Here is a 24,919-nt window from a genome sequence, read left to right on the forward strand (position 1 = left end):
TCCTTATTCTTGCGTGCCGCCTACCGCCGATGGGATTGCTGAAACCGGCACAAATCAATGGGTCGTTTTCGGGACCGCGCTAAGCTCGGGCACCATCTCTATTTTGTTCGCATCCTATCTTTTTCTCTGATTTGTGAACCATAGAATATCCGAAAATAGGTGCGGCCGGTGGGGGGTGGGTGATGTGTGGATTGATTTCGGACCAGATCGCGACGGGGATTTGTTAGAGAAGCGTCGTCATGCGTCCCCATCTTTGCTCGACTTTGGCTTGTGGCAAGCATGGTCCCCCTCAATCTCGTCGCGAGGCCCAGGAAGAGATACCATGTTCATGTCCATCCAAAATCGAAAAAAAAAAAAAACTAAATTTGAATATTGGCTCATGAAGCTTCTTTTGTTAATTAATCATGTAAGCTTCGAGAAAATGATACGATCTTATCGATCCCCGCTACGTGCGGGATCGATCGAAAAAAAGGATATAAGAGTTGATATATGGCGCGATTGAGTGAGTAAATAATCCGAGGAAAAAATGGAAAATTTAGAAAAGAAACCTTTAAAGAGAAATTAGTCACGAGATAAGCCGTACCCTCGAAAATTCCTAAGGTCAGGGTCCGTTGTCGTCGATGGGAGATTTCGGATTATCAAAGTTTGATATGCAATTTTTTACAAAGATTATGTGTACGGTGAATCCAACGATGGGACTTATGCAGAAAATCGCATATGGCAAAATCTAAACAAGTTTAAAACAACTGAACATTGAAATAGCACTGTATAAGGAGCAACCAAAACAATATACACAACCCAGAAAAAAAAGAAAAAAAAGAAAAAAACTTTCGGGATGCGCTTGATTACACAGAACTCAAGATTTGAAAAATATTTTCTGAAAAAATATCGATTATATCGCTTATAAAAATGAATGAATAAAAATTACTTTTATCACCCACAAAGATAGCTAATCATAAATTATTATTAATAATAAAAATATTTTTTATTAACTGATATTTCTAAGCGATATAATCAATTATTTTTCGAAAAATATTTTCGATTCTCGAATTTTTCGTTAAGCATACGCACCCTCAATTTCCAATTGTTCTCCCAAAAATCCTCAACCTTACTTGTGATAAGATCAAACGAAATGACCAGACCGCCCCTTGCTCCAGCACAAGAACTCGAACATCTCCTAGAATTCACAATTGAAAGCCCTAACAAGTTTAAGGAAAGATTCATCTGGTCTGACGCTTGCCGTGCTTGTTCGTGTGCTTCCTGGCCTTGTGATGACCACCAGGCGGCTTCCTGAACGCACTGCAGAACCCGCACGCGGAGACCCTCGGGGACGGCGGCTCCACCGCCGGCGGCACCCTCCCGGTGGAGGCCCGGTAGCCTCGCCCCCCGCCGCCGCCGCCGCCGTTGGATTGGCTACTCTCCAGCGCCGCGGGAGCCACGCTGATTCCTGAGGGCCGGGTCGCGGCGTCCGTGTCGCCGTCCCGGTCCCCGCGGAGCTTGCCGTCCCTGGCTTGCTCTTCTTGCTCTTGCTCGTGCTGCTTCACGATCTTGTTCAGCTCGCCGGACAGGAACCTGTCGTCCCAGACGAGCCCCGACGATCCTTGCCTCCTGAACGACACCTCAGATCTCTTCAAACCACCCATCTGGTCCATGATCAATCTCTCTCCTTCTCTCTCTCTCTCTCTCTCTCTCCTTCTCTCTTTCTCTGTGGATGTTTCTGAGATGATGAGAAGAACGAGACGTGTTTTCTGTTCTTGTTTGCCTTTTCTTCTTGCTTTTCTGCGGGCTAGCAGTTGCAATGTTGGACTTTTTTTCTGCGCCAATATATTTATACGCGAGGAGATGATGAAATATGAAGGTTTGGTGCTGCATTCCGAAGTGGGGAAAAGTCTTCTTGTGGCTAGCTTAGTCAACATATCTTTTTCTTCTTTCTTTTCCACCTCCCTTTCAAGTTGGTTTAACTCAATTAATCTTCACGTTCAAGGCTTGATGCTAAAGATAATCATGACAGTTTTCAGCAGAACTTCATCGAATCCATTAAGGACTAAAAAATGTTAAAATTTTTCCCATAAGCTGGATTTTACTGGAGTTACGCATTTCCAAGCGAAATAATTTATTAATTATATTTTTACATGTTATATTTATGTAAGGATTAATACCACAAAAAATCTCAGTTATGTCCACTGTGATATAAATACCCCGAATTGTGTCACTAAAAACTTTAAACTTGCTTATTGTGACATAAATACCCTAATCTTTTTTTTTTGTGTCATAAAAACCCCAAACTTATAATATACGCCGGATGAAACTGGAATAGATGGTATATATGTCACACATGTATAAGTTTGGATTTTTTCCTGACACAAAAAGAAGTTGGGGGATATTTTTGCCACAGTGAGCAAGTTTGGAATTTTTGGCGACACAAATTTTCTATTGAGCATTTTTCTCACAGCAGGCATAATTTAGGGGGTTTTTTTGTGGTTAAAATATTTTTATTTCCAACAAGATCGAGATAACGGAATTATCACCAATTCGTGATGAGTCATTCAAGTATTCGACCTTACGAGATTGGCTTAGTAATGGTTTTTAGACAATAATATGGATACGAATTAGATACACGACGCACGAACGTACGATTGCCCGACACGGATGGAAAGAGCACAAATCATTCTATGCTTAGCCATTTACTATGTCCATCAAAGTTTTGGGTATTCTCTTAGATATTTTTTTTGAAGCTAAGTGCATATTCCCTAGGTCGAATTTCACCTACTAAATTAAGTGAACTTGGTCAATAAAATCAAACATGGAACGAAAATAGTAAAAAGAAGAGAAGAAAAGCAAAGGAAAAGGGTAATTTTAAGCACGCCGTCGTCCAAGACGCGGACGCTTTGTAAGGGCGCGAATATGTTGACGGGGCTTTTGGAATCTCTTTGGAGTCTCAGTCAGTTCAACCGCACATTGCATCAAAATACTATATTCTAAGCTGGTCAGATTAGAACAACAGCATCTGTCTTATGGAGAGGATTAGACCGCGTCTTAGCCACCCAAATCATGCCCTTCGCTCGAATATTCAAAGAGGAGAAACATGAGGGATGTTCCTCAGTCCTCAGCCTCACCTCATGCGCACACATGATGACAGAAGAGAGAGTGTTCATCTGCATGTGACTAAAGAAAGAAGACTGGACCAACTTGGAGGGAAGTACAAGCTATATAGCTTGATAGGTCTCTGAGCAACTGTGCAATGCAGCTGGGAACTCGACTTTTCTTTGATGGGTTGACTTTCTTTCCAGCAATGGAATGTTCAACCAGCTTACTCAAATAACTGAGTAAATGACATTCACGGACTATTCGCATGAGCTCATTCAATTGCTTGTCGGAGTCAACAAAGGCGTATGTGTAAACAAAACTCATGAACCGCGCACCTCTTTTGAAAGAGAATTTTAAGGGTATGAATTTGGAAAATGGGTTTCTTTCATGGACTGGAGCTTTTCTGCAATCTTTCAAGGCAGTCTTGCAGATAATGGGGTCTCATGAATTTCTGAAATTCAAGGGCAAGTCAAGATGGGAATCGATGTTCGTCCTCGTCATGATCGAGCTCATTGAACGTGGCAACTTCCAATGATAGCAACAAGGGGAGCCCGGCAAGTGATTTGCTTGTCAAAAACAGCATCGAGCACTAATTTGAAGTGTGACTCATCATCATTGTCATGATAAGATCAGCATCACCGCACACAGTAAGATAAGGATGAATAGTATGCAAATTTGCGAGGGGCAATACAAATCCTACACTGCAATTATGGATGATGATGAGGCAATCAATCAAGACTTTTGCTGCTACAGATGTGGTGGGCCTCAGAAATGTTCTGCAGCATTTAGTAAGCTGACCCACAAGACTGAGGGGACCCTTTCCACTACTTACTACTAAAACGTTATTGTTGTGAAATTAGGAATTGCACTGAGCTTTGCAAGTAAAGTTTGATTTTGGATGGGCCGTCCGTGTTGTGTTTGACAAAGCTTGAACATTATTTAAGACGGACCTCAAGGATAAAAGAAAGCTATAAGGAAGACCCCTCCTTGTCTTCGTCAACTCAAAATTTTGTGTAATCATAATAGATTATGCACCCATTGAGATCTTAATGCAGATTCGAAAAGCTTTGCTTTCCCAGTTTCTGATCCTTCCACTGCTCTGAGTGCTTAGCTTCTTATTGATATTGCAGTGAACAGATTAAGACTAATGGTGCCTTGATTTGATGATGCAAATGAGAAGACCTGATCGAGCTCATTCAATAGCAGTGCTATTGCATTGGAAAATTTGCTGTTGAATGACACTATAGTATTGGAAATGTACAGAGGGTTCAGACCAAGCCAAAAACACAGGTCATGAGTCGGATAGACCAGAGTGCGGTGCACTGCAATCAATGTGTTACGAATAGACTATCATGAGATAGAAACCTAATTAGCTCGAGTCGCGTTGAGTACTTCCGGGCACTTGTTAAAAGCTGGCATTCTTTTTGTGACTTATGCTTTTATGGCAGAATGAGCTTCGTAACTTTGCAATGAAAACCGTGCTCATTTCACAACGAGATGAAAGGTTCTTACGAGGCTGTAGAACTCGGGGAAGAATCAAATACAGCAGCTAAGCCCGAATATTGGGACCGCTATTTATGCTAGAGAAATCTTCTCCAGTTGAGCAGGAAGGAGATGCATGGAAGGATTCGAATTCCAGCTCCTTCAGATGAAAATAGTCACGCCAAATGTCAATGCCAAATATCGTTATGATAGGCGAAACGTCCACATCAGCATAGAACAGGGTTCCGTCTTTGGATTCTCATCTTAGTGGTGGCAAGTGAATCGTCCAAGGATGAGCATGAATAGCCCCGATGCAAATTTTTCTAGCCAACATCACTGGCATTCAGCTTTGCTTCCAATGCTGGAAGCTCTACTGCACCGTTGTCCAAATCTAAAGTCCAACTGATCCATCCACAAATTTTATCGGAGGTAGTTTATGACCCAACAATCAGGGCGACTCAATGATTCCTGTAAATATTCACATGCCCACATCTGCTTGAAGCTGCATAGCCTTGTTCGGCCCCTATCTTTGACCGAACAGGGACATCCTAAGCAGTTGACTCAATGACTTTCCCAACACTCTGACCAACCTTTGAGACTCTAGCCACCAATTTAATTCGTCCCTGATTGAACCTACCCATTGTTCCAAGGGATCTCCGGTTACAGCTCTTGCGAATTTCTCAAGCTTGCCTTTAGACACTACTCTTCTCCTGTTCCTGATTTTTGGATGTAGCTGTATCAGTGAGTTCAAAGGTGGTATCTATTGGGCGATCTAGGTGGGGGTTATGAAGCTAGTTGGCATTTTTCTACTTAATTTGTTGTGTCAAATTTTCAAGACTATGCATCGGTTCCTCCAAGTTCTGAATTCTTTTAGGAGCTTCATTGTAATTTCTGCAAACTTGCTACTGCCGCTATCATACTGCAAAGTGCAAATTATCTTTGTGGTGGTAGAAGCAATTTGCAAAGCTTCCATGTTTTCCAGTGCCAACCCTTCAACTTTCGATCAAATTCGTAACATCGATAGACCAGACCAAAGGGCCATTGAGGAACCCCATGGTATGCTTGCAAAATGCAAAAGGAAACCAATCATCAAAGGAGTTTAAGGAGCAGAACTCTCCTGCAGAGATCGAGAGAACACGATCATTCTCTTTGCGTACATAATAGGTACAGTCATCAAAGCTTAAGCTCAACACCGAAACAGATTTAGCCATCGGGCAGTGAACATGATAATATAGTCAGATGAAACAAGCCGCACAAGGATCTGTCGAGATAAGTCTGCAACAGGCTATCAGAGAGCCCCAAGAAGATGATCAAGTGGCAAACTCTCCTGCTCACAAGAATGAAGATACCAGCTGAAACCTCACACTCAGTTTAGAAATCAAGGAACCCCCATGAGCTCCCACACTCCATTCCAATCTAACTTTTTTGACAGCTGAATCAGTAAGAACCTTCATTCCCTCTACTTGCAAATTTCCACTAAAGATACAAAGACCCGTGAATCTTATCAGCATAACGCAAACAAAGATAGTGCACTGCGCTGTTCCACTCAATCATAGTCATACACCATCAAGTCCTAGTTTCCATTTGCGCAGATGCTCAATGCAAATCAGCTAAGATTGGAACCACTGCTTCGCACTCGACACATTCTAAGATATTCGACTCGACGGGCCGTTATCTGGGTACGGCCCATCTAAAATCCTTGGCCCATGGGCTTTCTGTTCGGCCCGTCATATGACTTTAGAAAAATAATTTATCACCCCAAAACTTGATCAATGGGAATTATTATTGACATGATATATTACTCTATTCTGACAATTTCTACATGTGTATATATATAAATTAAATCGAACGCGTTGTGAATATTAAAGATTGATTTGGCTTATCCATACTTTTTTGTGCTTGTCCTTTTTCTCTACTTTTGGTTGAGAGTTGGTAGGTGAATTTTTTTCATAGTATTTTCCTTTTCTTTTTCCTTTTATATTAGAAGTGGTAAATGAGTTTTCAAGATTATATTTTTTATACCAATCCTTGAGGAATGTTAGGAATCCAACTCTTACTACTGTTCATTTTTATTTTTTGAAATTTTTATGTTTTCATTCTGGTAGAGAGTTGTAGATATGTTCAATCTGTTATTTTCTTTTGTCTTTTGTTTTCTTTTTGGTATTAGAGTTGACAGGTGATTTTTATGACTATTTTTGTTTTCAAAAAATCATAGATCAATATAACATTAGAGAATAAAATATTGCTATTGTTATTTTTTTGGTCTATGTTAAGGAAAAAATTAAAATTTTGATTCTGCATTTGACCATTCAGGAAAATTCTTCAAAGGTACATGTTTGTGAACGGTGTTGCACCCAAATTACTAAAAGTTGGAAGTAATAAGCCAACTTTTTAGACTTTCTAAATCTTTTCTAATAAGATATCTTTTGATAATTTGACTTCACATATATGTATGATATGTTGTTGGTATCTAACTATTGGATCTTCAAGTACTGGTAAAAAACTTATATACTTTAAAAGAAACATTCCATCAATTATCCTTTTCAAGTGTAAGCTGATATAAATGAAATTTGTTCATGTGACCTAAGCAATTCAAATTTTTTTTAGTATAATGGGTCAAGTGGTGTCTGGGTCAACTTTCGCGTACTTTACTAATCCATTTTTAAGGGCACACGCCCTCATATCGAGAAGGTGCATTGAGGATTTTACTTCTAAAATGCTCTCAAGACCACAAGAAGAGGAGCATACTTTCTTGCCATCTATGTGAATACTTTATTAGTAAGCAATTCCATTTTTATTTGCTTTCTTCTCACCCTAGTTTTTAGTGCTTTAGAGTGATATCGAATTGATTGAAATTAACTAATACCGACCTTAAATAAGTACTCTTAATTATTTTTCCTTCAAATATTTTACATATATTATAAAAGTCATGAAAATTTAATCGCAAAGTCAATGATTCAGCTTAAAGGCCATCCTTCCTTCTTCTTGATAGCATTGGTCTCGTCCTCGCCCTAAAGGGCCGGCATGATGGCAGCGATGGCTGCTGCTGCTTCAAATTTGGAATTGGGCTCCTAACTTTATAGATCTTGGACATGAATACGGATGTTCTCACTCAAAAACCACTGTAGCTTTGGATGTTAGAACCCGTGATGGCCTCCTTGACAAAATGCCTATATTATAATATCCTGTTAATCGTATGGTTTCAATTTTAGTATGTTTGTATGCTGATGGGACAAAGGCAAGGGAAGGGATATGACATTTCATGAGGTTATAACTATGATCACTGCTTCTGATGGAAAATCATCGGCTGTTTGAACCACACAACCTTGGAGATCGGTAGACGTGGCCGAGATGTACAAGGTGAGAAACCATCATCATCATCAGCAGCACACGACCACATCCGAGATAGATAGGCCAAAACTATCCTGACAAGAAGCATTTGATGTTTTTCTACTTTCCTTGGTAGCAAGCTATGGCCCATGTACAGGATGCTTGACTGATTGGCAAAGCCGAGGATGTGAACGATTGTTGATATGATCAGTGAAATCCAATCTTTTCAACACCATTTTCTCTACCAGCTCAAATTAATTTGGAGTCTTCAATGGCTCGAATTCAAATGGACAAGAAGCAAGAGATGGAGATGGGACAAACAGAGATTGATGGTTCATGATTATCTCATTAGATAAGGATTTACGATTTGGATAGACTCAATGGGTGCTGCAAACTCACTCGTCCTTGGTGTATTATTAGTCTGTCTCTTATCAAGACTTAACCCCAATCCATTGTTGAGTGTGGTTTGTACTTCCCATCGACAAAAAGGCACGGGTCCTCGCTCCTCAGTGAGCGGGCAGGGGTCATAAGGGGCGGCATCCCCAAGACTGCAGAGGGTTTTTACAGTTTATGCTTGTATTTTATTGATAGTTTTAGCTGGGGCCCATGAATAACTATCAAGTGGCCTATGGCTTTCCCGGCTCTTAGGTTTTTCTTTTGTTGCATATATATAATCTCTTTCTCTTGTAAGTGAGAGTTGTAACAGAGAGGTATAATGTGCTCTGTTAAATGTAACCTAGTTTAATGGTGAACTTGGATAATTATGGTTCAACATATCCAGACGACCAAAATCGGCACGTAGCGATAGGAATTTTAAGTTTGATGGTTATTTGTGTTATTTTCCAAAAGAAAAAGGGAAAAAGCAACATGAAACCTCAAATTATGTCCACTGTGACACATTTATTTGAATTTTTTTTGTAACGTAAAAAATTCCAAAATATGTCCACCGTGACATTAAAGAGCCCAAATTTATACTTATGTAACATATTTACCATCTGTCAAGATTTCATTAGATGATTTTTTAGCCAAAACAAGTCATTTTTATTTCACTTAAACTACTTGGACGCCATGTTAACACTGTTTGTTTTCTGGTGTTAGATTTTTAACGGTTCTCTATGGAATTTTGACACAGGGTAAATGTGTCACACATGTACAAGTTTGCAATTGTCATAGGAAAAAAGTTTAAGGAAATTGTGTCACAGTATGCATAATTTAGGATTTTTGGTGGCTTTTGCGTAAAGAAAAAAGAAGAACAATTTTTTTTCTTGGAATGTAAAAAATGAATGTCGCCGCGAGGATAAAATGTGAAGGTGTTGCTGTTGCAGAAGAGGAGGGAGACACCGTTAGGGGTGAGCATGGTTCCAAGTTCTACTCTGGAACCTGAGAATATGACCTGTGGGAACTTGTAGGTTCCAGGTTCTAAGGTATGCAGGGTAGGTTCCGGGTTTCAAAAATTGGGGAACCTGTTTCGACAGGTAAGTTCCAAGTTCTAGATAGGTGGAATATGGAGCCTATAACCTGGAAACTGAAACCTAAATAAGTTTTTTGTGTTTTTTCTTGATTTACATATTCGCGTGATTCTGCTGTGTTTCATGGCGTTAGATGATGAGTATATAATCTGGAACCATTAATTTGAGCTTCATTTTATGACTTATTAATGTTTCATACTCTTCGTGTGTCTAAATATAAGTTGTGGTTAGTTGATCATAGTAGTAAGTGGTAGTCATTAAATGTGATGATTCATTATAATTGTCCAATTAATAATACAGGTGGAATCTAAATAGACTCTACAACTGACCCTCGAACCTTGACAGGGTAGGTTCCAAGTTTAAAAAAATGAGGAACCTATTATCATGGATGGAACCTGTATGGAATATGAAACTGCTCACCCCTAGTATTGATTCACGTAATGACTTCTCATGTTAGTTATATTTATTTGAACTGTAATGTCAGGAAAGCTAGTCTTTTGTATTATCTTTTATAAATGACAAGTTTGTTTAGTATTTTGACGTTCATTTTCGTTTTGATGAAATAAAAAAAAAAAGAAATCTATATCCGAAGATAGATTTCAGATTCTAGATGAAAGCCGTAAAGAACTTGGAATTGCTTAGTCCTGCTGTCGTGCTAGCAGAAGATTCCCCTTCCACTTGCCATGTTAGGTTCTGGGTCCCTCTTCCGGGGATGATTGGTCCCCGTAAAATCCCTCGGAACTAGGGGAGCTTCTCACTTCTCCCTTCTACTTCACAAGTTTGTCTGTAGCTTGAATCTTAGAGAGTCTCTGGGTTTTAGGGCCTGGGTTTTGTTTTTGCTCTCGGAGAAGAATGTACTGTGATTCTCGGGAGGTTCTAGTGGAGTAAACATTCTCACTTGGAAGGTGAGTTTCTTGTTGCTGGGGTTGTCTGTTTAGGGGCGTATTGCAATCTTTGGCTTTCAAGATTGAATTTTGCAAGGTCATTTGCAGATTTTAGGAATTGGGTTTGGTTGTGGATGGAAAATAAGAGCACAGATGGGATGTTTCTTGGTCTGTCTTAGAATCTTGAGAGTGTCTCGGCTTTCTTGATGGTCTTTTAGTTCATTTACTCTCCTGTTGCTAGAGGCTGGTTTTGCAATTTTGGGGTCCCAGGTTGTTTGAGATCAGAATTCGAAATTTGTCACTTCAGTGGTTTTCTGTGGGATAGGAGAATGTTTGACAGAGGCTTCACAGTGTCTTTGCCCGCATTGAATTACCCGGCTCGGACATTCGGGTTTGTTAGTACGCACGGAGCACTGTATAAGAGAAGATCAAATCCAGATTTAGCTGTACCACCATCTTCCGTTCTTTTTCAAACTGAAGAGAGTGATAATTTACCAGAATTACGGAAGAACCAAAATTCAAACTTTGCTTCAGCGAGTTGTGGTTCTTCTGCTTCGATGCTCAGTCAAGCAGATTCGGTGGGCATAATTGGAGGAGTATCTGTTGAATCAAGCCTGAACTTTGTGAGAAAGCTAGTGAATTGGAGTACAAAAGTCGGAGAAAATTGCCTTCCTTTTGTACTTTGCTCTGACCCGGTTTTGCATCAGGAACTGTTATCACACGAAAGAAGTTCATTTCCTTCGATAAGCTGTAAAAGTGAAGTTTCCAAGATGGACCATAAACTGATTGTGGAAAACCTGTGCCAGAAGCGCGTCTTTCTTGAGAAATCAGGAGCTCGATGCATAGTAATGCCTTGTCATATTTCGCATTCTTGGCACGATGACATAAGTCATGGATGTTCTGTTTCCTTCCTTAACATGGCTGAGTGTGTTGCTAAAGAGCTTAGTGAAGTGAAAATGAAGCCACTTGAAGCTGGAAGCCCTCTTCGGATCGGTGTGCTTGCCACAAGTGCAATTCTAGAGGCAGGATTTTATCAGGAAAAACTGGAAAATGAGGTAATTCCATTCCATCTCTCCTCTGCATCTTCATGTGATTTACATTTCTGTATCATAACATAATTGGTCAAGGACTTCCCTTGAAGTTGTATAACTGGAAAACAATGAGTTGGTGTGAATGTTTAGCAATTCATTTTGAAATTGGAGGGAATCAAACATGACAGATCCCATTTGGTTCACTTGACTTTTTACTAAATCAGTATCCACCGAACTCCTGAAAGCTTGTGGCTTTCCAGAAAGGAAAGGGCACCTCCTGACTATGTTGAAGGCCTGCTGCTGCAATATTTTTGCCTATTGCATCATTCTCTCACCATTTGCTGGATATATTAATTTATATCGAGTTCTTCTGTTGACTTCCAAATATGTATAATAATAAGCTGCTCAACTGCCGCCTAGGAGTGAGAAGGATGGCGGGTTCATAATTCTAGTGATCCTCTGTAAAACTGGGTTTTCATAGTAACGGAGATTGCAGTATTTGCAATGTGATAAAGAGGAGAGTACAGATGACTAATATGGCTCAGGTGTATCATATGATCTTTGTATGTTGTCAGATGGAATAGTGAAAAACAGTGTGACACCTCAGAATCGAAGGGAGTTTCATTTGTTATCATGCTATTCAAAAGCATATTTATGGGAAATGTTTATCAAGTAAAATGTAATGCTACTGGTCTTGGCATAATTCCCGGTCCTGCATGGGTCATTCCTCTTGTTTTGTATAGCACAATGTGTCATAATTTGTCCACTAGTATGCTTTAATTTGGAAATCTCCCGTGAAAGATAATTAAATATTCCCTTGATGTACGCTATTCATGTACACCATTCAAATATTTTGTTGGAGTTTTGTGTAGCATATTGTGTTGATAACATAGATTGAAGTGAGGACCCAAAAATTGAAATTCTGTATACAGGTATGATTTAAGTCATTGATGAAGAAACATACAATACACAAATTGTGTTTTAGTAAATGCTGATATTGGAGAAGTACATTGTCTTGTTGAAATTCCTCTACCACGGCTATTTGCAGCCTCTACTTTGAGATTGCGTCAACCATCACTAGGTTCCACCGAGTAAATACCACGATTTCCTTGCTGTGTTAATTGCCACTTCTGTTTCCTCCTCATACTGCCTTATTCACCTTCTGGACTTTTTATGTACCAACGGAAGATGGCAAAGATTAAATCCTCGAAAAGCAATTCTGTCTGATTTTTCTGAGATACCCAGTTTCATGAAATTTCTGTTCCTTTGACTTAAATGTGAATCAAGTAAAACAGTCAGCACAAATGTTGACATTTTTAGTAGAAACCTAGGCTTTTTGATGGATTTTGACAGCATTATTCCACTTTTTGTTCTTATGCACAGAAGCTTTGCTATGTCCACCGTTGTGGGCTCAGTCTAGTTACATATATAGTGCAAATTTGATGATAGCACTAGCAGGAAACCTTATCTTCCCGCTCATCTGCTTGTCCCTTAAGTTGCTTGTTGAAGGAGTGGGTGGTATAGATGAGGGCACTAAGTTTTGGTCATTTCTGTTTAACTCCCTTGTTTTCTTAGTAAGTTGTGCAGTCTACCCGGGTGATGGGGTGGGTATTACAAGTATTGACTGCCCTAATTGATGACACATCTAGGTTCCTAAGAAGATTTGCGAGAGGTTTCACATGGACTTGTGGAGTAGCATTTGTTTCTGATTTTCTAGCACAGTTTTGGCAGCAACCGTTATAGATTTTTAGAGGGTTTTAAATCCTTGACTTGAGCACGACAGGTTACAGGACATCCTTCATATCATTTTCTTGTGATGTAAATCCGAGAGACCGAATTCTATCTGGGCTATCGTCTGAGTGGCCATTTTCATGCAGGGATTTGAGCTCGTGTTGCCGGATAAAGCAACAATGGAGCACACTATAGTTCCTGCAATTGAAGCTTCGAACAGAGAGGACATGGAAGGGGCTAGAAATCTTTTGAGGATCGCCCTTCAGGTTCTCCTAGTAAGGGCGGTGAACACTGTCGTCCTTGCGTCCGATGACCTGCGAGACATTTTGCCTCAAGATGACCCTCTTCTTAAGAAGTGCATAGACCCCATCGATGCATTGGCCAGGTCAACTATCAAGTGGGCAAAGGCCGTTGAAAGACGTTCTTTAGATTAGATAGAAAATTGAATACTTGTATGTGGTCAATGCTTGTTTTTCGTTGAAAACCTCTATAGTTTATTTATTTCATCGATTGATATCGTGTACAGGGAACTTTGGCGACAAGAACTAGTTACTACATTAATCTTTAGCTATTGTGTCAATTAAAGAGAGAGTCAACATTGTAATTCATTTATGAACAGGTTGCTTTCGAGTAAGCTATTGGTAGTTCCCTCTGTTATTGTTTCTGTCTCGGGTGATTCAAACGATCACTAAATCTCTCTTCTTAAGCAAACGAAGTTGGTTTTCAATCCCCCACGGTCCTTGATTGCATCAATAGTGAAACGTGGATACAATTTGAGGCAGAATATCAGGCAACTTGAGGTAACTTCTTGGAATTTGTTGTTCCTATTTTGTTCAATAGACTAGCTACAAACTCAACTAGGACCAGTCCGCAAGTTATGCTCTCTCCCTCTGACTGGAAAACCCAAGCCATCATCGATTATCAGACAATTTCTGTTCTGTGGGAGAACATAATGTATCAAAAGGAATGCTAGTATGGCTGAGCTCAAGATCACGCGCCAAGAAAGCATATATTTTGAGTTCAGTTTTTAATCGCAGATGTGCGCAGCTTTGTAAGCAAGCTTTCATAGTCTACTTGTCTTCGGCACATAGAGTTGCCAAAACTGGTGATTTCACTAAAATGCTGTCTTTATTGCTAAATCAAGGAATAGACAAAGCACGGCAATGAAAAGGGGTCGTTTACTGTTACTTTTCAAGAAATATACACAAGGCATGATACCAGGTAAACTTTCTTATGATTAGCCTGGAGATTGCCTTACATGAAGAATTTTAATGGCCCAAGCACAAAAGGCTGAAGAAGAAGTAAACCTATCAGCATCTCGATAGCCAGGTATAACTGGTAATTTAATTCTGAATAATTCCAATCTTAATCTATTGTTGCCATAAAGGTTCGTGCTTGTAACCTTCGCCTTTGTATTCTCTGCAGCAATGTGTTAAAACTGTCGAGACATAGGGCTACGTCCAACATTTCTGATCTCCTTGTTTCATTTGAAATAGACAAGGGGAAAAAATTATCTCACTGAAGTGAACATTGTACCATCAATAAAGATGAATCTGAAAGTTAGAACAGCTAAATAAGCCGCGATAAGTACACTCTATCCAGGGCTGAAGCTATCGAAGTTGCAACACAAGGTGAAAAGAACCATCTACTGCAGCTTCTTGATTCCAGGAAAAGAAGGAAGAATGGAGATGAGGGCATCGCCATATCCAACTGGATCTGTCAATCAAACAGAGCAAGAAAATATGAGTAAACCAAGCATATAATAGCAACTTAAAACGGCTACTACATCAGAGAAGGGTACATATGGTACATACCACCATCCTCTCGCAGGATCTTGACAACCTCTCCCGACACATCAGACTGGAAAGGATCAACACAAGTAGATAGATTAGAAACCAGACTACTTTGATGCCAAGATGAGCCCTTTGTGTGACCTGAATTAGGACAAGAAAAGACTCCATTCAAACGCGCAGAAACAAAAGTTAAGACTGACCTCAAGTGGAAGTTCTCCACCAAGCTGTTCGATATAGCAAACTACTTGACCCTCCTTCACTATTTGCTTCTGTCAATCCACAGAATTATCAGAAGCCATGAAAGATGTACACAGAAAAGGACTGGCAGTAATTTCATAAGCAGCTTATAAGTTGATTGTCCATAGCATCATATCAACATTGTTTTGCCCATCACGCTACTTTTTTTTTGGTCGATCATCATGCTACCTTTGAAAGCGTTTAGTTTAATGAGAAACAAATAACCAGAGCATTCTAAATTGGACATCCTATGGACTTGCTCAATGCCAAAGTTCAGACCAAATTTCAACACTTAAGGTCAATATTATTTATAGAAGGTATATCTAATTGCAAATTAAGTGAAATCATTCTGGGAGCTATTGGCTTAACTGCCAACCCAAACAAAAAAAGTACTATTCACCTGATATGATATATACAAGAAAGTATCTAAAAATTTTGCCTTAAAAATTCCCTTCTCCCTAATAGAGCAAGGCATATACGTTTCAACGACTTTGAAAGTGGAGAAGTGAACAATTCATTCCATGAAACTATCTCCTTGTATGGGCACGCAAAAACCTACCTCTTTGCATGCAGGTGGGGCACGCTTCCCCTTGATGGTTCGAGATCTCCGAAAAAATCCCACCTACATCATTTGAATTTTAGCGCAGACAAAGAAAACAAACTTTATTTTTTTCTTTTTTTTTGGGGGGGGAGGGAGAGAGAGAGAGAGAGGTTTGAAATTCTCACCCTTGGAGACTGGAGTATCACGAGGCCTGCATCAGCTGCTTTATCGAGCAAAGTTGGTCCTCCATCTGAAGAAGTTAGTGCTTTGGAGATGGCCAAAGATGGTTTTGAAAGTGAACCATTTGTATCAGTCGCCTCAAGATTTGCATAAACTGGTGCTGGGGCTGGGGAAAGTGGAGGAAGAGGCTTGTGTCCTCCAGTTACATCCCTTGCCACATATAGCCGAAATCCATTAAGCTGACAATTTTGAAAAATTGAAAATCAAAAGAGAGAATTGCAAGGAATATGTAACATCTGGGGAAAATATACAGGAAATAAATTTATAAAATCCAATTTGTGGAGTCCAAGCACAGGAACTGGCTGCTAAGTGCTAACCTTCAATTCGAATTCTGCAATTGATGTCTCGCATATATCTGTGAGCAGAGATTCCACCTACAAATAAAGAATGTGGAGACAATTGCAAACTCCAATAATGGAAGGACGCAGTAGTGAAAGCATCCCTATTCTACGAAAGACAAGTTTGGAGGGACGAGTTGCAAAAATCTTGTCCATACCGAGCTCATAAAACCATGTGATTTTGCCGAGAATATAGGAAGTTTAATTTCATGAAGCTGCCCCTAGCTTGAGGGGCAATGTGGAAGTCAACAAATAGTTGTTCTGGCCCAATACCATGTGGGTCAAGCCTCCAAAAGAAGTAAAAAGAGTGCAATTTGGCACTGTCAACTGAGGATCGCATCTCAAGTTCCTTACCCTTCTATATGGGGACATTATAAACCTACCACACTGCTCATGTTGAAATTTAGTGCCTAACAAGCACGTCCCATGCACAAGCAGGTGAAGTGGAACATAAAAGGAGGGCACTTTGGGCAAGCTCTTTTCACTCCATGTGGGAGTGCCACAGTCCAAAAAGAACATTCAAGCTAGCTGTTGCAAACAGATTGGAAGCTCTACATAAACATTGAATGAAGGGTACTCTTTCAGGAAAAGTATTGGTAAATACATTGATCGAGAAGCATAAGTGACTAAGATGAACACTTTCACGGAATTTGGCCTTATGCTCAAACAACACCACGTGTATGAAAAAAGGTGTACAAAAATGGCATATCCACTTCCGCTTGATTCTAAAATTGATTATAGTACGATCTCATCATCATAACACTGCTTTCGATGAATAAACTAGAACGCTGTATCTAAAAAAAGCTATGGCGATCAACTCTGCACTAGGCAGTACATGATTTTGTACAAGTATGACAAAAAGCAAATGACAGGAGAAAACAACGCAAAGAAATTGGCTAACTGAAACATTCATAATTTATATATATTGACAAATAATAACAAATACTAACCTCAGATGAATTTGGTATGAGCTGGCTAGTTAAACTGGATGGTTTTGAATCTTCAGAATCATCTGACAGACTTGTAGCAGCTGTTGCAGGGTTAAAGAGAACTTTCAGAATAAGCAAAGGTGAAAACTTCAAATGAAAAACAGAAGTCTCAATATGGATGCTTCCAGTAGAAGAGAAGTGTAAGCATCAACAAATGCTGCTTACACGGACTTCCAGAAGATGGATGACAGCAATCAGGGCAAATTTTATCCAACCGCTGTACTGTCAAACCTGCATACTTCGGTGTTTTCAACACTATCCATGTTCTACCATACAAGAGACGTGATTCGCCAATTTTTAGTCTACCAGAGTTCAAGTTCGATATTTTAACATTTGAAGCTCCTAAGCTACCTGAAAAAGAAAATAAGCGAATTATCACAGATCCATAGCTAAACCAGAGATAAAATACGCAGTAACAGGCCATCTCACAATTGTTTCGATGTGTTGACAGGGAAATAAGGCTACAAACTGACAACTTTGATGATTCCATACATCTACATGTTCACCACACAGAGAGAGAGAGAGAGAGAGAGAGAGAGAGAGAGAGAGAGAGAGAGAGAGAGAGAGAGAGAGAGAGAGAGAGAGAGAGAGAGTCTAAAGCATTTTAACATGAGGTCTACTCACTTGCTTTGATAACCTAAAGTTCTACATGCCGGCTACAGTAACGAAGTTGTGGTCTCTTCAAATGTAACAAGTAGCAAAGACATAGCCATAGCCCATGAAAAATCCCGACTTAAATTTAAAGCACGCCTTAACAAGTAGCTTTCATAAGGGGCCAAATTAAAAAGTTCATTGAACAATCCTCTTATGCAGCCATTATATTAGCGCAGTATATGTGTTTAATAACCTATCAACCCGCTATGGAACCCTACAACTAACTATCCAGCATCAAACATGAAGTCAATTGGAATGGCAGTACTGCATGGATTTGATAAAAACTGGCTGGTGTCAATCCACTGATTCCACAAAAAAAAGAGCAAGAAAGTGCAGTGTTGTCATCTACACAGTCTAGAACTAATAATAAAAGAAGACAAATTGACTCTTTTTTCCTTCAAAAATTAAGTAGCTGTCTTTTCTTTCGAGCCATCTTTCATGCAACAGCAGTGCGGTGGATGTGCACTTAGAGAATGTGCGAAAGTAAAACAAAGCCCAACACAGAAAATACAGCAGAATCTCATATCTTTGCCTTTTCGCTTTCTTGTTGCTTTGTAAGATCAAATACTACCAGAGAGCACTATGGAAAGAACACAAACAAGCAGGAAACAAGAATTAGTTAATCAAAGACGCTCCAAAGTATTAAGACATGAAAGCATGTCTTTACAGAGACCCTGATACACTAGACACTCAATTTCCTACTACCCAAGATTTTATCAACGCGAAAGAACAGAACGCACGTAGAAAAAGTCAATGAAAGTCATGGGCGAGACCCGAAAAGCAAGAGAGAGAGAGACTCACAAGAAGCCATTGACAGTAGCATTTGAACTTGAGGCAACTGAGGGTGGCGGCGGAGCTGAACTAGAGGAACGAATTACCAGCGACGGGCTTGCAAAGCATCAATCTGGGAAAGAAAAAGAGAAGAGGAAGGCGTGGGTGAGTACTGAACTGAGCAACAGGTGGTGGAGCGCAAGAATCAGAAGCTTATACAGTAAAAAGTTGCAAACTTTTTCATATTTCCCCTTGCTATGGAGTCCGAGAGAGGCAGAGAGAGACAGAGAGACAGAGACCCTCGTTGAGCGTTCTGGAGGACTGACCTTCCAGATCGCACAGAGAGAATGCGCTAAAACACCACTTGACTTGCCAAGCGCGTGTCGCTCCAATTGGATTGGTCGGGCCCAACATCTTCGCTTTGTAATATATATAGCTGTCTGATCTGATCCATATTTCCACTTGAAAATAAATACAAGTTTATGAATATTAGTTACCTGTCCTAAAGATTTGTTTTTTCACGGGTGGTGTTTGTTCTTTTCCTGTCTTAATAGGATATAAGCATATAGACTATGCTAACACCTACTCAATTAACAAACTTGCGTTTTTCATTCCACCCATTTCTTAGGATGTGAAGTCCTAAATCATATTCTGGATGATCAATTCATTTTATTTTGGTTGTTGTTGGAGATAATCAAATCATCACCGTGAGAAAGAGAAGCGGCTAAGTTACGAGTACATCAAACAAATGTCATTCATCACACATTCTTCCCCTCCGAGCAATGGCTCAGCAGTTTACACATGACACTAAGTTCCAAGCAGAAACGTTGTTCGATTAAAAAAGCGAAACAATAGCTATTTGGATGCCCGAAAAGCTTCCCCTCTCTTCTGTAAACGCGTCATGTCAAATGCTTCTTGAGCAGTGACTACAACGTAACAAATCAGCAATCCAGAAACTTCAATCTCCCATCTTTCAGAAGCAAATGGCGGTCACTCCGAATTTGACATGTAAAATGTTCGGTTTTGTGCGGTTTGTTGCACCATACTTGGGAAAGTTCCTCCAATAAACATCAACCACGAAACGAGACATGCAGAGGAGAGTTCATGTCCTAGGCACCGCAGATTCCTTGGGGGGCTGAAATTGAAGCGAACAAAAAACACAGAGGTGTCATTACAAGAAGCCGCAGCGACATGCTTCAGCGCAGCACTAGAAACTATGGTCTTGTTAAATGGACGTGATCACAATTGCCTGAAAGATGGTGAAGCCAATCAACATATTGCAAGATGCCTGCTGTGATACATGTCCATTGATCATCGACTAACAACAGACACGGCACCTTTTCGAGTCTCGGCAGTTTCCTTCCAGGATTCCCAAGCAGCCCTGAGTTCGTCCAACTGCGTGTCTGGAATAGGAGTGTGCTCATCCAATTTCTCAACCCATTCTTTCCAAGGGGGTCTTGAAGGGTCAAGAAATCTAGCAACTTGAGGCAACATTACTGATCTGTAAAATTTGTCGACGGTGCTCAACACAGCATCGGCCTCCACTAATGCCATCATTTCAGGCCTAACAACATCAATAGGTCCCTTTCTCATGACATACTTGTTCCCTCTAAGTATCAATACCTCAGATGGAGCAAGTGGAAGCACAACACGAGAAAATTTGGCCAGTGACAATGTGAGAATATCTCTAGGAAGTAAGTCACGCTTTACAGCTACAGCAGTCCCCACCATTTTGCGGATCTGTCGAATGCACAAGACCTCCTTATTATAGGAATACAGAAGCACTATATATGAAGGTAATTTTCAGATGAAACCGTGCAGTAAAGAAAACAAATCGTTTACCCTACGCTAGAACCAACAAAATTTCTCCTGCAATCAATTGTATGAACTAGATAGCTTATAGCGAAACCTCAGGAGTTAAGACAAACTACTTTGAAAAGCCTCACCTGATGCAACATGAAAGACTCTCCCCAGATGGAGAGCTCAACATAACCTGACCCAAGCAGATTCTCCAATTTGCCACAAGAGCAGTGAAGAATCTTTCTAAAATGAGAAGAACTAATTCGGTCTTTCTCATCAGGTTCATGTAACCATCTTGCCCTAATGACATTATCTGAACTTCTGCTCCATAGATCATTCCTACGATTTTGGCAAAAGTCAATTAAATTTTCATCAAGGCCACTCCCCTGCAGAGCATGTTCATCCGCTCCCTTACAATTAATTGCAAATTCATTCTCAATAAGCTCTTCATCACTTTCTTCCTGTTCAGATGCAGATGCTGCATCAAATGGTTTTTCTTCCATTGTTGAACGCTTGTCTCTCCGTGACTTCTTTATGGGCAACTTTCTTCTGTACTTAGAACGTACAGTATAGTTATGAAAAGGATGCTCTCCCTGCAAAGAGGACATATACAACAGAAAGGGCCTTATGAATGCCTGTTAAAATTCCTTCTGTAAAACAGACGTAACCACAGCATCGAGAACAGCAAAGATAGGATAAGTGGGAAAAAGAGGGAGACAAGTACAGAACCTCAAAAGTGCTCAATATATGATTAAAATCCGATATGTGATGATCAACTTCACTGGAGGTACAATTACTTTTCATCCCGATAATGTCAGCAGGAAGAAGGTACGAATACTTCCGGATATTGCACTCCCGTCTTGGATCAAAGCTCCTGGAGATTTTCCAGAAACAAAAGTTAGGATTGATAGGGAGAGAAAATAGACACAACACAACATCACATAAATGGCCATTGAAAATGCCGCGGTAATGAGCAGCTCCACAAAACGTAAAATATTTGGAATAGGTGATAATATATGAATGCTCATCAAGGTTACTAAAGAATAATGATCAGTATCAAGTGCATACATTTCAAAATTTTGAACAAACACAAATGGCACATTACTTCCACTTCTTTCAACACCTTGAAATGTGGACATTTAGTGTTAATGAAAGGTTACATGAAGCTTCTGATGGAAAGACATACTAAAAACATACTGAGGTTACGTCCCGCAGATAATAGTATTTGCAGTTCATTTAATTATTAGAACTCTTTAACTCCCTTCCCCTATGTCCAAAGAGAAGGTTCATCAGTACGATTCATATCAGCTCTAAAGACAGTTTCTCACTCAACCAACAAAAGTAGTAACACTGCATTATTACAAAGCCCCACTTGGAATAACTTAAGTGCAGATATAAAGATGCTGCCCCACCAAATCCCATCTTATGATTTTGTTTTCAGGCAGCATTTGAAGAATGCCTCAAATGCTTTACATTCTTAGAATTTATTTGGCATCATTGGTTCTATAGAATTCTAACCAGAGATCCTCTTCAATGATATATGCTAACATCACTTTCAGTGACAGAAACTCAAGCAAATAAGTTTGAGACCCCCAGCAGCTTTCCACCAACTAATAATCCTGAAGATTATTCGTGCCGGTTCCACATCAGAAAGGAACAACTGACTAAATCCACTTGGACAAGAACAAGTCTGTGCTAGCTTATTGGCCAATTGAATTCTCATGTGAAAGAAAGTAAAAAACAAAAAATGAAGCATTCTAGGAAAAACTATGAGAAGAAAATCCTACAGCATTCGTGACATGCTGTTTTTAGTAGCGTAACCGAGCGTAGAGCTGAAAGTAGCATTACATATGACCCACAGAAAAGTAATTCTTATTAGATGAATGTGATGAACATATCATAAACTCAATTCTCCACCTTTTTGAAGGTAGAATGCTAAAAACTCTGATATCTTCAGGAAGATATGCGTTAATATGACTGGCGAGATGGATACCATAAGGGTCTCCCTTCCATGCACTGTCAGGAATTTCCATCTTGAGCGATATGGTAGTCGCCAGTGAATGAACCTAGAAAGTTTTCCACCACCATAAGGGTTAAGACATCCAAATTCTCATCCTAAGTGATGACATGAAAAGACGTGAGATACTTATCAATGTCAAGGATTTCCTGAGAACGCACTCCTTTATCGGTCCGGCTACTTCTGGCCCAGGCAATTCTATTCAGATTCCCATAGTTACTTTCTAGAATTCCACCAGCCTTGTAGATAGCATTTTCCAATTCTTCTTCTACAGCTGCATTTAGAGCTTACATGCTTAGCCAGGTCTCATCTGGGGTAAAAACAAACATGACCTCCACGGCAAGCATGTTTTGAGATATATTAAGACACACAAGCAAATAAGTAACTACTCAATAAAAACATGAATCGCCACCCAATAAAAACGTGAATTGCTATATTTATGAATTAAAGCAGCTATGATCGAATCGTCTATTTTGCGCACAAGATGCTTTCATCATCAGAATCCCATTCAGATCAGACAAATGGAAGTGTGGCTATAAAAATTTCCCCTTCCACAGTGACTTCTGTAAGTAGAGCGCAACTTGTGCACACATGTTCATAAATTACAGACCTGCAACAGTCTTTGTCAACATGAACTTTGAAGAGGCTAACTCCCAAGTATGGCAGCAACACGAGGGCGTAAACAATTCAAAAGAGGTAAAAAGATGTCTCGTCTCGAATGGACTTGTGAATTGGACAAGAGTTATTTCCATTTTGTTCGTAAAGGTGTAGTGGACCAAAGTTCCACGATAGAGATCTGGCTGGGAAGACTTTGTTCAACTAGTTGGGCCCTCTGGCATCTTAGACAAAAGCATGGGAAAGGTTCTCGACAGAGCAGGATTAAAGAAGGGACCAAGAGATTAAAGGAGAGATATAATGAAGATCAAATGACCAAAAGTCCTCATCAAATGCAACCAACTCATGGTAGCATTTCACATACTGTTGTAAATTATTCTAAAATGGCAAAGAAACCAGTTCGTTGACTCGCTCCGTGATTTCGTAATCACAGACAACGGTATATGATAAGGTGCAACTTGCATAAATTAAACCAGACTGCCTACACATTGGACAAGCTGCTTATTCTCAGTACAATGCCTGAAAACATCCAGCCAAACACCGAAAGCTCAGAAATTTCAGCTGAGTACAAATCAAGACAGGAATATAAACAGAGCAGTTAGTCCAAAGAAACATTTCAGCTGCGAAAGTAAACAGAGTAGGAAAAAAAAAAAACGAAGAGAAAGCAACACAAACATGAACTTACTTGCCAATGAGTGCTCATCTCGTTGCATCTGAAGACCTGAGGCAAAAACCCAAAAAGGAAAACAAACTAGTTCATCAACAAACAGATCAAAAGGCCTCATTTATCAGCAAACAGCATCATGGGCATTGCTCGAGCGCTTCGAGCTCACCTCTGTAATTGGTGCCCACGTAACCGACCCGCATCACCACCTTCTTCTTCCGAAAGGCCAGCCATTTCAGCGGCCCCGGTTCTCCCGGCGCGCCGTGGGCCTCGGGAGCGGACGACGGAGGCGGCGAGGGAGACAGGGCCTGAGCGGCGGAGCAGCAGGAGAAGAGCCTCCCCATGCGCCTGTGTCCATCCGGGTTTGCAAGAGCCGAGGTTGTCGGGCTCGAGGGCTTCAGCAGCAGCAGCAGCCATGGGAAGTGCAGCAACCGATGCGAACACGCCGCCATGGCCGGCGATGGAAGCGATGAAACGAACGTAGTGGAGGTGACGAATACGTGATGACGTGAATTGCAGAACAAATTGAGCTCGAGAACGAGAGAGAAACAAGCTGCGGATAGCACTGAGCTTTTTAAGGTAGAGACAAGCTCTTCTTTTGTTGGCGTGATGCTCTCTATTTGGTTTTGGGTTAATTACACCCAAAAACCGAACGAGTGCACCCGTCATGAATTTATCTCAACTAATTTTTTAACTATAAAAAATTCAAAATCGGTACAATTATTACAGTAAAAAACCCAAAACTAATACATTTATGAAAAATTTAAGTTTCGTTAGTTTCCGTTATATTGGATTAATGTTATGAAAAACCACAAATTAGTAGACTTAAACTCTGGTTACACTCGTTAACTGTCACGTGTTATCCAATTTAATAATTTGATTGTAAAATTTAACGAAATCTAATAAAGTGTAAATTTATCATAAGTGTACCAGTTTGAGATTTTTTGTGGTAAAAAAATTAGTTTGGAGTAAATTTTTCACAAGAATATCAGTTTCGGGTTTTTCGTGGTTTAATCCTTTAGTTTTTCTGTTTTTTAGTCTTAAAACTTGTCATTAAAATACAATTAAGCTCTAAAATTTATAAAAAGTGTAATCAAGTCCTAAAACTTGTCAAATTGGAGCAATCGAGTTTTTCCGTTAACTCCGTTCAACTTGGTTAATGAAAAATACTGACGTGATTATTTTAATATTTTATCTCTTGTACATGGCGATGGCATAGCTAAAACATGAAACACAAGGTTAAAAG

The 24,919-nt window shown here is 39.9% G+C and overlaps 4 protein-coding genes across 9 annotated transcripts; 1 reads left to right on the forward strand and 3 right to left on the reverse strand.

Annotated features, from left to right (window-relative positions):
• Window positions 1-1,084: 1,084 nt before the first annotated feature.
• LOC115683971 (uncharacterized protein At1g15400-like) lies at window positions 1,085-1,842 on the reverse strand. The gene has a single exon (XM_030608636.2). It carries the CDS (start codon window positions 1,650-1,652, stop codon window positions 1,221-1,223), a length of 432 nt encoding a protein of 143 aa, XP_030464496.1. The 5' UTR covers window positions 1,653-1,842; the 3' UTR covers window positions 1,085-1,220.
• Window positions 1,843-10,032: 8,190 nt separating this feature from the next.
• Window positions 10,033-13,671, forward strand: LOC115684028 (uncharacterized). 2 transcript variants are annotated; one of them, XM_056320295.1, is made up of 3 exons: window positions 10,033-10,273; window positions 10,361-11,307; window positions 13,161-13,671. In XM_056320295.1, the coding sequence occupies exons 2-3, from the start codon at window positions 10,582-10,584 to the stop codon at window positions 13,446-13,448; spliced, it is 1,014 nt and encodes a 337-aa protein (XP_056176270.1). In that variant the 5' UTR covers window positions 10,033-10,273; window positions 10,361-10,581; the 3' UTR covers window positions 13,449-13,671. The 2 variants fall into 2 exon arrangements, with proteins under 2 accessions (XP_056176270.1, XP_030464575.1); XM_030608715.2 differs by having other exon boundaries at window positions 10,033-11,307.
• A 798-nt stretch (window positions 13,672-14,469) lies between these two features.
• On the reverse strand, window positions 14,470-18,987 carry LOC115684029 (uncharacterized). 3 transcript variants are annotated; one of them, XM_056320296.1, is made up of 10 exons: window positions 18,904-18,987; window positions 18,608-18,710; window positions 17,318-17,503; window positions 17,114-17,193; window positions 16,143-16,199; window positions 15,771-16,004; window positions 15,604-15,666; window positions 15,008-15,076; window positions 14,829-14,874; window positions 14,470-14,730 (listed from the first exon to the last, which is right to left on the reverse strand). In XM_056320296.1, the coding sequence occupies exons 2-10, from the start codon at window positions 18,627-18,629 to the stop codon at window positions 14,660-14,662; spliced, it is 828 nt and encodes a 275-aa protein (XP_056176271.1). In that variant the 5' UTR covers window positions 18,630-18,710; window positions 18,904-18,987; the 3' UTR covers window positions 14,470-14,659. The 3 variants fall into 3 exon arrangements, with proteins under 3 accessions (XP_056176271.1, XP_030464576.1, XP_030464577.1); XM_030608716.2 differs by having other exon boundaries at window positions 18,814-18,955; XM_030608717.2 differs by having other exon boundaries at window positions 18,797-18,904.
• A 326-nt stretch (window positions 18,988-19,313) lies between these two features.
• LOC115684079 (putative tRNA pseudouridine synthase) lies at window positions 19,314-24,270 on the reverse strand. Of its 3 annotated transcripts, XM_056320293.1 has the most exons (8): window positions 23,843-24,270; window positions 23,695-23,730; window positions 22,556-22,668; window positions 22,295-22,443; window positions 21,107-21,251; window positions 20,524-20,970; window positions 19,915-20,317; window positions 19,314-19,712 (listed from the first exon to the last, which is right to left on the reverse strand). In XM_056320293.1, the coding sequence occupies exons 1-8, from the start codon at window positions 24,123-24,125 to the stop codon at window positions 19,687-19,689; spliced, it is 1,602 nt and encodes a 533-aa protein (XP_056176268.1). In that variant the 5' UTR covers window positions 24,126-24,270; the 3' UTR covers window positions 19,314-19,686. The 3 variants fall into 3 exon arrangements, with proteins under 3 accessions (XP_056176268.1, XP_056176269.1, XP_030464634.1); XM_056320294.1 differs by having other exon boundaries at window positions 19,314-20,200; XM_030608774.2 differs by having other exon boundaries at window positions 19,314-20,317; window positions 23,843-24,269.
• Window positions 24,271-24,919: the final 649 nt, after the last annotated feature.

This window comes from Syzygium oleosum, unplaced genomic scaffold (assembly GCF_021117445.2).
Source record: "Syzygium oleosum isolate NSW1041296 unplaced genomic scaffold, Sole_v2.1 Sole_v2.20, whole genome shotgun sequence".
NCBI lineage: Eukaryota > Viridiplantae > Streptophyta > Magnoliopsida > Myrtales > Myrtaceae > Syzygium > Syzygium oleosum.

Coding starts and splice junctions, on each gene's coding strand:
- LOC115683971 (XM_030608636.2), bottom strand. CDS start 1,652: ATGGACCAGATGGGTGGTTTGAAGAGATCTGAGGTGTCGTTCAGGAGG.
- LOC115684028 (XM_030608715.2), top strand. CDS start 10,582: ATGTTTGACAGAGGCTTCACAGTGTCTTTGCCCGCATTGAATTACCCG. Junction 11,308..13,160: donor AGGAAAAACTGGAAAATGAG/GTAATTCCATTC, acceptor ATTTTCATGCAG/GGATTTGAGCTCGTGTTGCC.
- LOC115684029 (XM_056320296.1), bottom strand. CDS start 18,629: ATGCTACTGTCAATGGCTTCTT. Junction 16,005..16,142: donor TTGCAGAATTCGAATTGAAG/GTTAGCACTTAG, acceptor CAAAATTGTCAG/CTTAATGGATTTCGGCTATA. Junction 15,667..15,770: donor TGATACTCCAGTCTCCAAGG/GTGAGAATTTCA, acceptor CAAATGATGTAG/GTGGGATTTTTTCGGAGATC.
- LOC115684079 (XM_056320293.1), bottom strand. CDS start 24,125: ATGGCGGCGTGTTCGCATCGGTTGCTGCACTTCCCATGGCTGCTGCTG. Junction 22,444..22,555: donor GTAGCCGGACCGATAAAGGA/GTGCGTTCTCAG, acceptor AAAACTTTCTAG/GTTCATTCACTGGCGACTAC. Junction 20,971..21,106: donor ATATATTGAGCACTTTTGAG/GTTCTGTACTTG, acceptor TCCTCTTTGCAG/GGAGAGCATCCTTTTCATAA.